The sequence below is a fragment of the Pleurodeles waltl genome, chromosome 8 (genome assembly GCF_031143425.1).
Source record: "Pleurodeles waltl isolate 20211129_DDA chromosome 8, aPleWal1.hap1.20221129, whole genome shotgun sequence".
NCBI lineage: Eukaryota > Metazoa > Chordata > Amphibia > Caudata > Salamandridae > Pleurodeles > Pleurodeles waltl.
The window spans coordinates 1326505025-1326522232 of NC_090447.1; the positions used below are offsets into that span (position 1 = coordinate 1326505025).

Genomic DNA, 17208 nt, shown 5'->3' on the forward strand with positions numbered 1-17208 from the left:
GACTGAAGACTGATTCACCAGCTGAAGCAACTGTTTCTGAAGACTTTGCAGGTTCCCATACTGCCTCTCCACTGGAGTTGGTCGCCTAAAGTGACAGCATTACATCTAGCCAAACCTTTTTAGTTGAACGTAGCAATGCTTGTTTGCCCGAGTGAAATGCTTTGATTTACTATACCTTGTAAATTGTATATCTCTGAAACACTCCATTGGATCTATTTCATTGTGGTGTCTAAACATGCATAAAAATACATTCTATTATTTTATTTTTTTCTTAATACATGTTTAGTCTCTGCTAGACAGGGGATGCACTGCCACGAAGAGTCATGTTGTTTACAATTCGGTGGGCTTCATCGTCGCTCTCGTATCCTTCGTTCACGTTTGTTGATAGAATTAATGTCATGCCTCTGTGTTTGCCCCTCCCCCGGAAAAAAGACTAAGTACTTGTGTCCATCCACTGCTCCACTTCACTAGTTACTTTTTTCTTTGTGTTTGAACACTCCACATGAGTGTTCATGTTTTGACTAACCCTGATAAACCTTATATATTTTTTATTCTGTTTGGGCGTACGGATGCATTCTAAAAAAGCTAGGTGTCATAGGCACTAGGCATGATTGTATATTTCAAGATGAAAATCAGTGCCAAGGTCTAAGATGTTTGTCAAAGATAATTCACCATAAAAACACTGCCATAGCATTATACTATGATGTAGCATGTGGTTATCTGGGAAGGACGCTGCCAGCTCATTCCAGGCTTTATTTTAAACAAGGTAGTTATTAAGAATCTGAGCACAAAGGCTGCATTTAAAAACGGAGGAACGAATTTACATTCTGCAGTTGATCAGTTCAAAAAGACTTTGCACAAAGATAGTTTTCATTTTTGTTGGCTTAAAATGTCAATGCAACATTTTAAATGTGCATAAAGTGGCATTATGCCGCTCGGTGATTTCAATCTGAGCTTTGTTTTACAGTGTGGTGGGTCCCTTTAGCATCTGAAAACGGAATATCCCACACAATATCCCATCACATTTTATTTGCGTTATTAAAAAAAAACAAAAAAAAACCACACATTTTACAGTAAGAAACATAGCACCAGCAAAGAGAAACCAACACTGAAAAAATTAAAAAATCTTTATTTTTTTTCTTCACTGAGGTGCAGAGACGACTGTGTAGCCTTTTTTCTTTACTAAGGCGTTATTTTCGTTTATTACAAAATATTTGACTAATGGACCTATAAAATGCATACACACACATCTTAATATGAGGCCATGCCACTAGCCTTATGTAGATTCCCACCCAACACGAACAATCCATGCCATCAGGCATTCCAGCACCCTCATTCAGGAGACATCAGGATATAAAAGCTGTCATCGTTTTTAGGTCTAGGTTACACAACGCATGCGCTATCTATAAGAGACATGTTTACAATTCAGTGGGATTTACTGTATTGTCACTCTTTTATCATCCGTTCTCGTTTGTCCATTGGATGAATGCTTCATTCCTCTTTCTGTGTTTGGCCCTACCCAGAGCATGGACTAAGTACCTATTACACCAAAAAAAAAAATCTTCATTATCGTGCATGGAAGCGGGTTCGAATATGTGGGTTCAGAATACAGCACAGTCTGGGTCATAGCACTTTTTTTACATGGCTTTAAGCCTAGCTGAACAGCAGCCATGCTGCTATTCAACATGGTTAAAACACAATGACAACACCAATAACTATCGGATTAGTGAGACCTACTGGCTTTACAAATGGCTGTTATAAATTGGTAATGACTGACTTCATTAATGTCTTGGTGATTTCATCTTCAATTATTTTGATGTTGTTTAAATGGTTTACACTTGGTCCTTTGAGAAAGCCTTGCTGCTCAGAGCCACAGCTATCCAGGGCCGAGTGAACAAATGAAGCCTATTGGTCCTGAAGGAGTTGGTAAGTGTATTGCACAGTGAGGCCGCACAATCACACCATATAACACACCCCATTTACTCACAGTACCTTAGGTTAGCAGTAATACTTTTTTAATGCGTTTTTTCTACTGAAAGAGTCTGTTTCAGAGAGGCTACAAATGTGGAAGAACACTGAAGAGGGGAACAGGAATAGTGCTCCAGAGCTCTTCTGGCCTCCATGTGCAAAAACAATCATGGCCTACATCTCTCACCCACAGTTACCAGGAAAATTAATCTTCCCAAAGAAGTGTCAAAACTGAATACACGTGAAAAGCAACTTTAGAAATCGGGCAGCCTTATCTATAGGTAGGTTAATGGTGACAAAGAGTAAGCCAAGCCACCGGGCACACAGGTTCTACACATCCATGTTTTACCTGAAGCTGCATCACCATTTACAGCTGCCTGTAAATGCCATTGGCGAGCTAAAATAATAAAAAATAGAAAAGCCCGCTTAGCCCCATGCACTGAAACACTTTTCTGTGATGATTAAGTAAGTGCACATAAAAGACAGGATGCCAAGTTTAGCTGAGATGGAACAGTGAAGGATTGCACAGTGTGGAAAGATACTGGAATTTACCACTTGCATGGTAGTTTTACCTTGTATCTGCGTATAGTCAATTTTCTTTTTCGGGTTTCTGTGTTCCTCTGGAGAAGTGTGTTACACATCTGGAAAACCTGCTGCATTACAGCATCTTGTCTCAAGTCATCTCGACCCTGTGAGTAAAAAAACCAAAAAGAAAAAAAAGAAAAAAACTTAAAGTATTGAGCATGCTGCTTGTGAAAGATATCTTTGACTATAGATAAATGGGAGCATTCATACATTAAAGATTTCTTGATGTTTGATAGAATATGCTTTTAGGGTATCCCTAAATTTGGAAAGCAATGAAAAAGGTTGCGAGCTCAAAAGGATCGAGCCTTGCTTAAAGAATAGATTTATTTGCCCCTGTAAGTGAAACAATTAGGGGCAAAGCAAGCTCTTGAGCAAGGTCCTCCCTCTTCTAATTATCTGTGTGTACTGTAGTTTATTTTTCACAATCCCATATGTATGCATCTGATAGAGGAATCTTTATTTACGGTGGCCTTCCAGTCTTAGCCAAAAAAACATCCACGTATCAGAGATATAACCCCATTTTCCAGAAATCACTTTGAGCACCACCTTTCAAACCTTATAGTATCCTGAGGGAAAATTTGAATAGATTAGTCTTGTTGTGATAACTCCTACATCCATAGATGTCAGTGAGGAAAGATCAAGATGGAGTAGTTTTTCTGAAATTTTTGTCTTGAATAATTGAGCAAATGAAGCAGGGGTACTAGAGAAATGCAGCATTAAAAGACAGACCGCAAAAACCTGACATTTTAACGATTAAGCATTAATAATTCCTCTTGATTCAATACCCGGCCATTCTACATAACTACTGCCTACAAACAGGAGTGAATATTCACTTCTGTTTGGACAATGGATTGCTCAAAGAGGGCAACTGAATGCTTTCTTATGGTTATGTCTTATATTAAAAAAAATACTACAAGTTCATAATTAGTATAATTAGTATAAATATAACATAGGTACCTACTTATAGGGGCTTATAGGCCCGTACAGTAACTATGAAAATATTTTTTAGCCCTATTTTTTTAGACAAATTAATTGGACCTAAAATATGCTTCTATAGTATATTTGGATCACATGTATAAAGATGAGGGACACTAGAAAATGATGTATTTTACAACAAATATTGTTCGACAATAACATACTCACATCTAAATAGGAGGTCTCTATCAGCAACAAACATTTAACAACATTATCTTTCCTACATAATATACACTAGGAAAGTCATGGTTAGAGGTGCTGGATTGCATGTAAACACCAAAACGTAATTTTAGACTGGAATGGAAAGTTTTGATCCATCTTTTAAAGTGAAAGGGAGGGGAAGTATCTAAAAAACATGTATGTATGAATACGCATTTAAATAAACCTACCTACCTACCTTATGGTTGCATGCCTTTTTAAAGATCCCAGATGGAAAACAAAATAATGCCAAAGTACATGTGATGTTTATATTTCAGTTCAGAAGGACTGTAGATTAGCTGGAGGATTCCTCGTTCAGGTGTGGCGCTAAAATGAATCTGCATATGTTTGATCCCCTTTTTTTTTTTTAACACCACAGACCAATCAAGAAAACAACAGCAATGAATGATAAACAGAGGTACTGTAATTATTCGATATCTTTGTAAGCATTTTAAGCCATCACATTTTTGAGCGGCAGTGCAACTACTGAGTAATGCAACAAAATTAGCTTCTTGGTTTTCCGGCTAAACTCATGCCCGAAACTTTATTCTTGAAGAATGGAGGCCATTTTCAGAATCAGAGTCAATCCCAGCGATTGTGATGCACATCTCGGAACAATGATTTTGCAATATATTACCAACCTCTATCTAATCAGAATGCACAATATGCACTTGCTTACAATGAAATAAAGGTTTAAAAAAACAACATTTTGAAGAAGAACTAGTGAAGTTCAGTGGGAAGTCAAATTTCAGCACTGATGATGTACGAACCTTGACAAGTTGTCGTCTCTCTTTTCCATCTGATCCCACACAGTCGATGATCTTTGGCAGATTGAGACCTCCTGCTAAACGAAACTCGGGCTTGAATGATTTTATAGTAATTACATTTTCATACTTCCCAGTTGGGTCCACCTAAAAACAGAAGAGTAACAAGCACAGGATAAACGTTTTAAATAAAGGATCATGCAGGCTTAATTTAACCCGTGATGCACATACAGCCTTAATGTGTTTAAAAATACACAAAATGTGAATTTCCCTCTATGTGAGGCATAACAGGACCACAGACAAATATATTAACTACTTATACCTACAGGAGAACACAATAAATATTAAACAACCATTTTGTTTTGGATTTATGGATTGTACTGTCACGGGTCTAGGAAGGGAACATCACCAGGACACAACTCCTTAAAGGCGGAGCACCCGTGATATATAATAAATTAAAACAAAAAAAAAAGTCACGGAGGCTGTGGTTTTAAGTTTCGAGATTTTCGGGAAAAAGCCAAGCACTTTAAAGTCACTGTCAAACAAGGCTAATTTATTACCCTGGTCACAAGGCATAGTTAGCTGCATTGCCTTACCCGAGGTTCATGTGCTTATTGATTTTCAGGATCATCAAAGTGAAAAGCATAGACAGGCAAAGGACAACATAAGGGGAAAGTGCTAAACCCAACAGAGACCAGGAACGAACAAGCATGCGCTACCCGCAGCACTATTAAAGTGCTTCAGAAGCAGTAATAGTACGTTGTGATATAGACAAGACGAGATGCCCCCTGGGACTGCAGGCGGTAGGACCAGCACAATACTGTAGGTGGGTGAACGTGGGAGGAGGAATTGGGGTACAGTACAATGGGAGGAGTCGGGATGGGGGTGGGTCTGAACGGGAGATCAGGAGGAGGGAGAAGGTGCAGTCGTATCCCCGGGTGCTGAGGAGGATTGCCATGAACAGTGAAAGGGACATTCTGGTGCTCGCAACCAATCAATGCTGCAAGTAAAGAGCTAAATATACTCAAAACCACATAAAATCAGGAACCGCCTTTCCCAGATGCTACGGTTATTGAACGTTTTTCCCAGAAAATGCCCACCTTGATTTCCATGGTAGGAATAACAACGTCGTCTAAATTCTTCAGCTTGATTATGGGCTGATCTGCTGGAATAGTAATCCCCTCTACAATGGAAAAAATATACACACACAATTAGTAGATTTCTAATTAAATATATGTTTCAACAATGCATGCAGCATCTGCATCCTCGTGCTGTGTAAGTAACAACGTCTTAGGAATTCTTACAACTACGCAGTCAATATCAGTTCATTCACAGAAGCTCCTTTATATTGTACTCATTTGCTCCCCTAAATGTTTTTAAAATACGTAAAATTTTTGTGATTGTGAACAATGCCTGATAAGCCACTCTGAACAAAAATGTTCTGGTCACCCACACTAGGAATAAAGTGGTCCTTTAACAACGCTGCTTTGCCTAGGACCCAAGAGGCTGAGGGCTTAATTTTTTTGCTGCATAATCAGGGACTGCTGACCCCATCAGTGGTCACTACTACCAAATCCGAAATGTGGGTGCAGGGGATGGTAAATTCTTGGATGCTCACAGGAAGGTGGAGGAATTCCTGTTATTCTAGTAAGTGGTAACCCCATTAAATACTGCAACGTCTACTAGTGCACGTCCAAGCAGGGGATAACATACCTGAGTATAGCCCTATGGAGGCAAAGGCACTGATGGGGAATCTGGGCAAGGGAGGTGTTTCCCAGATATATCGCAACTTGGTGGCCAATACTGCTTGTTCCCTGGAGGGGCTTCCCCAGAGGTGGGAGGGATAGATGGGTCCTATGGAAGAAGGGGATTGGGAGGAGGCACTGATGGCCCCGCGAACTTTAACAATGGCTACTCGTTTCCGATTAATACAGACCTACTACCTCCACACTTCTTACCTTACATCCACCAAATTACATAGAGCGGGTCTTCGGTCCACAGCCGACTGCCCCCGATGTATGAATCCGGAAACTGATTTCTACCACATGGTATGGGCATGCCCGGTCATAACAACCTATTGGAGGGCGGTCTTGCGGGAAATCTCCGGGATCTTACAGGAAGACATAGAGATGGCGCCACGGCCTCTCCTGCTGTGGATCATGGGAGATATTGGGATGAGAAGACCGGATCGAACCTTCCTTGGGGTGGCATGCCTAGTGGCCAAAAGAGATATAGTGGCTGACTGGAAAGCCAGAGGTGCACCAGCATTGACTAAATGGCGGCGACGGGTGGATTGGTGTGCACAACGTGAAAAACTTGTATATGAGGCCAGAGGATGCCCGAACAAATATAACATGGTATGGGGGAAGTGGGAGGCCGCAACATGTATCCTCCCTACATTATTGAACAGCACTACAATGCGGAGGGTTGGCGTGAGCCCCCCCCCTCCCCCCCTCAGCTGGTGGCATCCATGGGGTTGCTCCAACAAGACGGCGTACAACTTTCGTTTCCAATGTGTTGCCTGGGACAATGGGGTTGACCACCCGTTAGGTGCCCGTTGGCACACAGTTACATGTATGTATCACTATTTTATTTCTTTGCAAATCAATAAAAATGTCTTTATAAAAAAAAAAAATACTGCAACGTCAGCCAAAGCAACAAAAATTAGTGAAGAGAATTGTCCCACCCTCCTCCATCATTCACAAAGGCAGATCCAACACGATCCTTCGCACTAATTAGGCCATAAGCAACGCATGATTATATGTAATCCCCTCAATACAAATGATGGGAACATTATTCAATGTTTTCCCTTTCCAACACAGTGACCACACAGAATGCCCTAGACACCAGTGCCAGGGAATGGCCAGTATCCTGCACTTGCCAAGGTCCCACCCCGGGCCATCTCATGGTATTTCAGCCCAACAGACCAACTACATTTTTTCACCCACCCCCTCTTACTTTCAACCTGTGAGGCAAGAGTTTAGTTTGCTAGTTTTTCAAACATGTATAGTATATCATTAATATCATATTTATAGACGTTCTACAATTCTTTTATTTTGTATGAGGAAACATATGTTGTAACCAAATATTACAGGCATGAATAATTCTACTCAAAGAAGTTAAGTTCTGTCTTCTTTAAAAAATAATAACAGGCATTACTATTTTGCGGGAGATGCATCTGGCTGATACTGAAACAAAAATTAAAAGTGACGGGGTACTGGCTATAAATCACAATTCAGGAGAAACAAGCTGCTTGCCGTCGGTAATGCTCTTTCTGGTAAAGACTTTTCAGCGGTACTTCTGCACAGGGGTAGGCAGAGCCATGCGGCTCCACACTGACCTTGTTCCACTCTGTAAATGACATGTAGAGCCTGTATAAGCACCATGCCCTGTTCTACGGAATGACAGTTCCTTTATTTCCGTGCCCCCAGATGTGGATCCAGAGCTCCTGGTTTCTTTGAGACTCCCTTTACCACTTCAAAATTATTTAAAAAAAAAAAAAAAAAAAAACGGGCAAGAGATATTTCACCTTCCTAAACGACGTGTTTTAAACCTTGTAGGGGCTGTCACAAACAAATGTCTGGCAGCCATATTTTACTCGTCACACCCAGGGTGGCACTATCAGTACTGCATTTCCTGAGGTGACCCACTAACTTACAACAAGCCCTGGGTACCACATACTAAGGAGTTACAAGGAAGTAGGTTTATGCCAATTGGGTGCAGGTCGAACAAGCATCCACAACTTTAAGGTCAGGGCACAGGCACTGAGGTCTGGTTGGCACGCCTCAGTGCACTCAGAGTCGAAAAACCAGCAGCATCAGACCAAAAACATTAGGAGGTGAGCGTATAAAAAGAAGCATTTCCTTGTGACTATTCATTTATTACTGCTTCTGCAGTCCTTGCATAGTTTGCTGTATTGTTATTAATATTACACGCAGTCCAAGTATCCCACCATTTAATGACATGCAAGAGAGGTGCTGATTTTGGCAAACATTAAGAATGCTGATTCGAACAATAACATTCTATAACAGCGGTTCTAAACCTGTGGTCCGGGGACCGCTGGGGGCTCACGAATGCTAAGAAAAATTTGATAATCATGGATTAATAAAGTGTAAATAAAGTAAGAAAATGTAAAAATTAGAATTTTGAACGTTCTGTAAATGTGAAGGAATTTGAAATTGGAGGCTAAAAATGCTTAGTATCCTCAGACTGATTGCTGGAAGTGTAAGTGCATCATGCAGAATACAGTATGGACGATAAGTGCCATCAGTTGAATTTAGAAAAGCTTCAACCTTCCAATTATAATAAAAGTTTTTTTATAATAGAAATTGCAATTGTATTTTTATAGCGCTTACTACACCTGGCGAGGTGTTGAAGTGCTTTCAACGAGTAGTAGGATAAGTGGTGAATTAGTATAGGGAAATATGCAGTATGAGTGTAGAGTTAATTTGAGAGTAGGGCATGTGAGTCTGTTAGTTGTACTGAATAGAATAATGGAGAGATAGAAGAGGGAAAAATCCAGAAGTGTTAATTGGGAGATCATAGTAGTAAGATGAGGTCTCTGGTGAGTAAAGGAGAGATGGAGGAGGGACGAGTCTGTATAAAGGGATTAGGGAGATCATAGTAGTAAAATGAGGTTTGGGATGAGCCAAAGGAGAGATACATGAGGGAGAATTTAATAGGTTTGTTTGGAAGATCATAGTAGTAAACTGAGGTTTGTGGTGAGCCAGGAGGGGTAGAGGAAGGAAGAGTCTAGGAAGGGTTATTTTATAGATCATAGTAGTAGAATGCGTTTGGGATGAGTCAGAGAGTGGAGATATAGGATAGATTGATAGAGGTATGGGGTGATGGTGAAACAGAGTAAAGCTTTCAAGAGATTAATTTCTTTCCTTTTTTTAATTTATTTTCTCTTGTACAGTAGGACTAAAGTAATAAATATGTCGATACATGATTACATAGTAAGGGAATCTATGTGTAATGAATATAATATATTGAGATTTAAAGTTGTTTCGTATAAACACAGACAAAAGTGTTGCATTATTTGAAGTTAATTTGTTTGTGTACTTTTATAACATTATTTGATCTTTCCTCAATCTTTCAACAGTGAAATGCTCGTAGATAAATATTCAGGATAACATTTATCTATTGTGATAGATAAAATAAAAATTGAGTCATAAGAATCTAGTCAAACAACCTACACAGAAACTATGCAATGACGTATGAACATGTTAAGCGCAGAATAATATACACACATATACATTTAACCGTAAGTAATACACATATTTGTTAAACAGGCCTAAAGAGTATATATATTTTAAGATAAAATAGTAATTATACATACTTGTACAAAGAAATACACATATCTAGATATATACATATAATCGAATTATAAATGTTTACATACATAGGGATATGCAATCCATTCCTGTTTGAATATGGTGCTAATGTAGGAAAGAGCGAACTCTTGTGCAGTTTTCTGACGACAAGATAGTTATCCATGGATCTTATATTTGGGGGTAGGTAAGGATAAGTTACTTACCTGTAAATCCTAGTTCTCTTCCAGGGGTATCCTCATCAAAGTCATAAACACTGAATATTCCCGCCCTTGTGCGGGGACCCCGGAGCATATATAAAATACACACATATAAAGTATGAAATATGCACAAAAAATATATATATAGCATTTTTAGTAGACATATCTTTCATACTAAACTCATATATACATGTGTAAAACAGCAATGCAGGCTATAATCATAAACAAGCTAAAATGCTTTATTTCTATGAAGTTTTTTTTGTTTTTTTTTTAATCATTATAAAATTACAATAGAGAATAAATATCTACCCAAGCCCCCAAAACTGGGCTTAGGGAAATAAGCAGTAGTAATCACTAGAGAATAAAGAGAAAAAACTACATTGAAAAACAATGGAGCATTTTTAGCCAATAGGCTGCATGCAGGTTAACACAGGAGAACCATAAAAACTTTGGCACCGTGCCTTTAAGACCCTGAGCACCTCCAGTATCCCACCATGCCTCAGGGGTGAAGGAGAGGTGACAGTTGGTTCACAGTTAGGTCAGTACTTTTTTACGGTGACAATCTGTGTAACCGTTTCGGAAGACAGTCTGTCCTGCACTTCTAGGAGACGTGCGTCCGGGGAGGAGGGTGGGTTGTTTATGACTTTGATGAGGATACCCCTGGAAGAGAACTAGGATTTACAGGTAAGTAACTTATCCTTCTCTTCCAGGGGATCCTCATCAATAGTCATAAACATTGAATAGATTAGCAAGCCCATCACTAAACTCTGCGGATTGTCTAATAGAAGTGCAGGAATAGATATGTATCATGCAAACACATTTCTCAAGAGAGGCCTGCCCCACTTGGGCATCTGCTCTTGCATCTGAGTCCAAACAGTAATGTCTAGTAAATGTATGTACAGACTTCCATGTAGCAGCCTTACAAATCTCAGATATTGGAATGTTGTTAAGGAGGGCAGCAGTAGCCGCTTTTCCCCTTGTGGAATGCGCTTTAGGTCTAGCTAGTAGTTGTTTGTTAGCCAACTGGTAAGCATTAACAATACAAGAAACTATCCATCTTGATATTGTTCGTTTAGATGCTGCCTCTCCTGTCCTCAAATGACCATAATTTACAAACAAGTGGTTGGAATGTCTAATCAATTTTGTTTTATCCAAATAAAATTTCAGCACTCTTTTCAAATCTAGGGAGTGCAACACTTTCTCCGCCGGAGTCTCCAGATTGGGGAAGAAAGTCAGTAAAGAGATAGTCTGATTGATGTGGAATTCTGACACCACCTTCGGTAGGAATGATGGGTGAGTTCGCAGAACCACTCTATTGTCGGGAAAAACTGTGTACGGTTCTTTGGAAGACAAAGCCTGAATTTCACTGACCCTCCTCGCGGAAGTAATGGCTACCAAAAAAGCCGTCTTCCACGTAAGGTGTTGCAAAGAGGCTTTGTGTATAGGTTCGAAAGGAGGGCCCATAAGTTTTGACAATACTATGTTCAGTTCCCATGGAGGAGAGGGTCTCCGAATGGGCGGAAAAACTTTTTTCAAACCTTCTAAGAAATCCTTGACTACTGGTTTCGTAAAGAAGGATTCCTGAGAAGGTCACTTACGATAGGCTGTAATGGCAGACAAATGTACCTTAATAGATGATACCTGTTGACAGCACCATATGTAGAACCTCTTCCACTTAAACGCGTAAGAACGCCGCGTGGAAGGTCGTCTGGACTCTTTCAAGATGTTCATGCACTCCTGCGAGAGCCCTAGGTGCCCATACTGCAGGAATTCAGGAGCCATGCTGTCAAGCTCAGAGAGGGTAGGTTGGGATGCAGAACCCTGCCCTCCATCCTGCTCAGAAGATCCGGTCTGCACGGCAGCCTCCTGTGAGGTTGTTCCGATAGGTTGAGGAGATCTGTGTACCAGAATTGACGGGGCCATTGCGGCGCTATGAGAATCATTCTGGTGCTGGATCTGTAAAGTTTCTTGATCACTACCGGTATGAGGGGAATCGGTGGAAAAGCGTAGAGAAATATCCCTGACCAGTCGATCAACAGGGCATTCCCTCGAGATCCCGGACGATAGAACCTGGATGCGAAGTCTGGGCATTTCTCGTTTACTTCGTCTGCGAAGAGATCCAATTGAGGCCGACCCCATAGAGCGAAGATGTCTTCGACGACTTCGCTGTGTAGGACCCAATCGTGGGCGTCCTCTAGGTGTCTGCTCAGGAAATCTGCTTCCACGTTTTGTTGACCTGGCAGGTGAACCGCTGTAAGTGGCATTCCTCTGGCCAGGAGCCAATGCCATATTGTTTGGGACTCTCGAGATAGGGGTAGGGATCTCGTTCCCCCTGTCTGTTCAAATAATACATTGTGGTTGTATTGTCCGTTTGTATTAGGAGAGATTTCCCCTGAATCGATGGAGCAAAAGACTTGAGAGCCAGATGGACCGCCCTGAGCTCCAGGAGACTGATGTGGTACTTCTTTTCGTTGTCGGACCACAGGCCCTGAGCTTGAAGGGGACCCAGATGAGCCCCCCATCCCTGAAGAGACGCATCCGTTACCAGAATGTGGGATGGAATTACCTGGTGAAACGGAGCCCCTACTGACAGGTGAGGTCTGTGCATCCACCATTGCAATGACTGACGTGCTGCTATCGGTAGCTGCACTCTGTCCTCCCAGCGACCTGTCCTTTGGCTCCAGTTGTTCTCCAACACCTCTTGGAGGGGCCTCATGTGCAGCCTGGCATTTGGGACAATGAAAATGCATGATGCCATGGAACCCAGCAGAGATGTCACCTGACGGGCTGTAGGTGCGTCGGATTTTAACAGGTGTTGACACTTCCTCTTTATTGATAATAGTCGTTCCTCCGAAGGATACACTCTTTGGAGCTCTGTGTTTAGTATAGCTCCCAGGTAGTGGAGGTTCTGTGTTGGAATCAAGGTGGACTTTTGGTAGTTGACTTGAAGACCTAGAGACTCGAAAACCTTGAGCACAATGTCCCAATGGCTTCTCGCCTGATCCGGAGAGGAAGCTTTCAGTAGCCAGTCGTCTAGTTATGGGTAGATGAAGATTTTTTGTTTTCGAAGATGTGCCGCTACCACTGCCACACATTTCGAGAAGACGCGGGGGCAGATTTCAGGCCGAATGGTAGCACTCTGAACTGATAGTGCTGTGAGGCTATCTGGAAGCGCAAGAATTTCCGATGCTTGGGAGCTATCGGGATGTGAAAATATGCATCCTGCAGGTCGATGGAGCACATCCAGTCTCCCTGATGTAGTTGAGGGAAAATCTGGTGAAGAGCCAGCATCCTGAACTTCTGTTTTCTTATGTACTTGTTCAGCAGCCGTAAGTCCAGAATCGGTCTGAAAACGCCCTCTCAACCTTTTTTCGCCACCAGAAAATAACGGGAGTAAACCCCCTTTCCTCTGTGCGCAAGTGGAACCTTTTCTATTGCCTTCTTTCGTAAGAGGGCGAGAGCCTCTTTGTGCAGTAGGCTGAGATGAGATGGATTGCATTTGGCTGGTGGCAAGTGCGGTGGAGGTTGTCTGAAAAGAAGAGAGTAGCCATTTTCAACAATGTTGAGCACCCATTTGTCTTTTGTGATAGAGTGCCACTCGTGAAGAAAATCTGTGATACTTCCCCCCACCGGAGTGGTGTACAGTGCCGAGGGAAGCGAGATCTCATTGCTTGGCCGGCGCTTTCGGTGTGGACTGTTGAGGTCTACTTGACCCTCGTTCCCTTGTGGCCTTACGAGCCTGAAAAAGAGGGCGTCCCTGCCTTTGCTGTGGCCTCTGGGACCAGTGAGGGGTTTGAACCCTCTGCTGGAAAGGGCGCCTGTCATAAGGCCTATACCTCCGCCTGAAGTCCTTCTTCCTTTCCAGGCCTACTGCCCTCATGGTGTCCACTTCGGTCTTCATGCATGCCATTTCTTCATCCGTATTGGTTCCAAACAGCGAGTTCCCGTTGAATGGGAGATTTAGTATGCGCTGTTGTGCTTCCTGTTTTAAACCAGTCAGTCTCAGCCAGGAAGACCTTCTTGCACAGATTCAATGTGCGTACCCATGTGCAGCTAAGTCTGCCCCATCTGCCGCTGCGCTGATGACTTGGTTGGATACCAGACATCCCTCTTGCAGGATCTCTTGGAAGTCCTGTCTGTCTTCCCTGGGTAACTTTTCTGTGAACCTGTTGAGGGAGTCCCACAGAGAACGGTCATACCTGCCCAGGAGTGCAGACGTGCTGGAGACCTTCATTATAGATGCCGCCATGCCGCACATTTTTCTCCCCAGAGAGTCTAGATACCTGCTCTCTTTGTCCGGTGGGACCGTGGAGGATGATGCCACCGAGTGAGTTTTTCAGGCTGCGGCCAATATTACTGAGTCCGGTGGCGGATCTGTTCTTAAGAATAAAGGGTCCTGTTCAGGCGCTTTATATTTTTTCAAAATCCTAGCCGGAGCAGATTTGAGGGTGGCTGGTGCCAAAAAAGTGTCCATGATTGGCTGCAACAGACCAGGCACTAGCGGCAGTAGCTTTTTTGAAACTGCTCTATGTTGCAGAGTCTCAAAAATGACTGACGAGGAGGTAGATGGTTCTGGAACCTCTATATTTAACTTCTGCGCTCCCCTTAAAAGTACCTCATTAAAAGTAGTGATGTCATCCACCGGTGAGACTCTAGCTGGTGGAGAATCTGTTAAGGTGGGGGAGTAACGTCCGACGGATGATCCTGACGACGACCAAGAGGGCGATCTTCTGTGTCATGATCGTGACCTAGATCGTCGCTGGGAACGTGACCTGCTGCGAGACGCTGTAACAGAGCGCCCAGGCCTCGTGGTCGGTTGGCGAGGAGCAGAACGAGCCCGTCCTGCCCGCGCTGTCGGTGATGGTGTTCTCGGGAGAGAGGCAGTAGGAGAGTACATTCGTGAATACTGCGAATCCGGGGAGACCGCTGGTCTATTAAGGCTCTCCAACCATCTTGGTGACAAATTGATGGGTGAAACATGCCCCGATGATGCCGCTCTCGAACGAGATGAATCGCTCCGTATGGAGACCACTGGAGATGGAGCGGCCTTATCTGCTGGAGGAAGGCGATGTTCTACTCCCTGCGAGAAAGGTAAAACCTGTGTCGACGTCGACGGCTGTGCCGACGTCGAAGGGCGCACCGCCGGTTGTTGTTGCCTCGACATTTGAGTGCCTCGACGATGAGTGTCTTGAAGTCGAACGGCGATCTCTGGACCTCGACCTACTCGCCGTCGTGTGCCTCGACGTGGAGCGGTGGGCGGCCGACGGCGGATGTCGCTCTTGCCACCGTGGCGATTTCGACGTCGTGTCTCTTGACGTCGGGGGGCGTGAGGTCTTCGGCGGCGAACGAGCACGCCGGTGATGGCTCGACGTCGATCAGCGGGCTGCCGTCGACGGAGATAAGCCCCTGCGATGGCCATGTTCTCTCGACGCCGTATCCTTCGACGTCGGGCGGGTCGCCGTCGATCTATGGCGGTGAGATGGTGGCAGCGACGACGTCGACGGGGAACAGGCAGGCACTTTCCTACCTGCTGACGTCGACCTAGCCACTCTCTCCTGAGAGTGGCTTGTTGGCTGCCTGGGAAGCGAAGAGGATGATGTTTTCTGCCTCTCGTGAAGCCCATGAAGCCTGATCTTCTCTCTGTCCTTCAGAGTCCTCTTTGACATGTTCTTGCAGTGTTTGCAAGTGTCAGGGCAGTGACTCTGAGGCAGGCACACAATACAAAGAGAGTGTGGATCTGACTGGGCCTTCTTCCCACAAGAAGGGCATTTAACAAAAAGGGAAGGCATTTTTCAGTCATGGCAAAAAATTGCCAAACTCAGACAATGATGTTAGATGTCGAGTAAAACAGGAAAAAACGCTGTTTTAAAGTATTTTTCTGAGAAAAACTCAGAAAAACTGAGAGCTCAATGCTCCAGGATCCTCTCAGAAGAAGCCGGAAAAAAGAACTGACCTAACTGTGAACCAACTGTCACCTCTCCTTCACCCCTGAGGCATGGTGGGATACTGGAGGTGCTCAGGGTCTTAAAGGCACGGTGCCAAAGTTTTTATGGTTCTCCTGTGTTAACCTGCATGCAGCCTATTGGCTAAGAATGCTCCATTGTTTTTCAATGTAGTTTTTTCTCTTTTTTCTCTAGTGATTACTACTGCTTATTTCCCTAAGCCCAGTTTTGGGGGCTTGGGTAGATATTTATTCTCCATTGTAATTTTATAATGATAAAAAAAAAAAAAAAAAAACTTCATAGAAATAAAGCATTTTAGCCTGTTTATGATTATAGCCTGAATTGCTGTTTTACACATGTATATATGAGTTTAGTATGAAAGATATGTCTACTAAAAATGCTATATATATATTTTTCGTGCATATTTCATACTTTATATGTGTGTATTTTATATATGCTCCGGGGTCCCCGCACAAGGGCGGGAATATTCAATGTTTATGACTATTGATGAGGATTCCCTGGAAGAGAATACAATAGTTTGGTAGTTTGAACAGAGAAAGATGTAACACCTATTGAATTTTTCTTGTATCGTGGAGTTTTGAGGCAGGGTGCCAATCTTGAGCAGAGGTTTCTTTGTTGAATGTATTTGGTGATTTTATTCCTGATGAAAAGTGGTCCTGGTCCATGTATTGCTTTGTGGGTGATAAAAAGCAGCTTGAAGGTGGATCTTCTGGCAACAGGTAACCATGTAGGGTCCCCAAGGCAGGGGAGATGTGGGCTTGTGGCTTTGCATGAGGGAGTAGTCTGGCAGCCTATTTCTAAATTTTTCTATAATACATAGGGATGGTTCATGTTAGAAGCCATTGGCGTAATTCAGTTTAGACAGTACAAGAGATAGCCTGAAACTTGTGTGGAAATACTAGGTGGGTGAAGATACGTCCCAGAGTTTTCATAGTGATGAAGCTTAATCTTGCTAATTTGTCCTCTTGGGCATTTACTGTTAACTTGGAGTCCACAGTAATTCCAAGGTTTCTAACTTCCTTAGATACTTTAGGAGGTGGTTCCAAATTGTCAGATCAGGCGCAGAGTGGGTCACAATTTTTCCAATCGCCACATGTGAATATTTTCGTTTTAGAAGGATTCAGTTTGAGATGGGTCCATATCATCCACTGATTAATGCCTGAGGCAACTGAAGATTTGTGAGTTTCCAATGTTTTTGGGGCATTCTAGTTTAAGGAGTATT

At 42.8% G+C, this 17208-nt stretch overlaps 1 protein-coding gene across 1 annotated transcript in view; it reads right to left on the reverse strand.

The window, feature by feature from the left end:
• The window catches only part of ATM (ATM serine/threonine kinase), a 1319133-nt gene that overhangs the window by 105719 nt on the left and 1196206 nt on the right, over nucleotides 1-17208 (reverse strand). Inside the window, exons 54-56 of the mRNA XM_069202321.1 lie at nucleotides 5591-5673; nucleotides 4497-4637; nucleotides 2541-2657 (exon numbers count right to left, since the gene is read on the reverse strand). Of these exons, the coding sequence (XP_069058422.1) occupies nucleotides 2541-2657; nucleotides 4497-4637; nucleotides 5591-5673 (341 nt within the window). The remainder of the gene's footprint in view (nucleotides 1-2540; nucleotides 2658-4496; nucleotides 4638-5590; nucleotides 5674-17208) is intronic.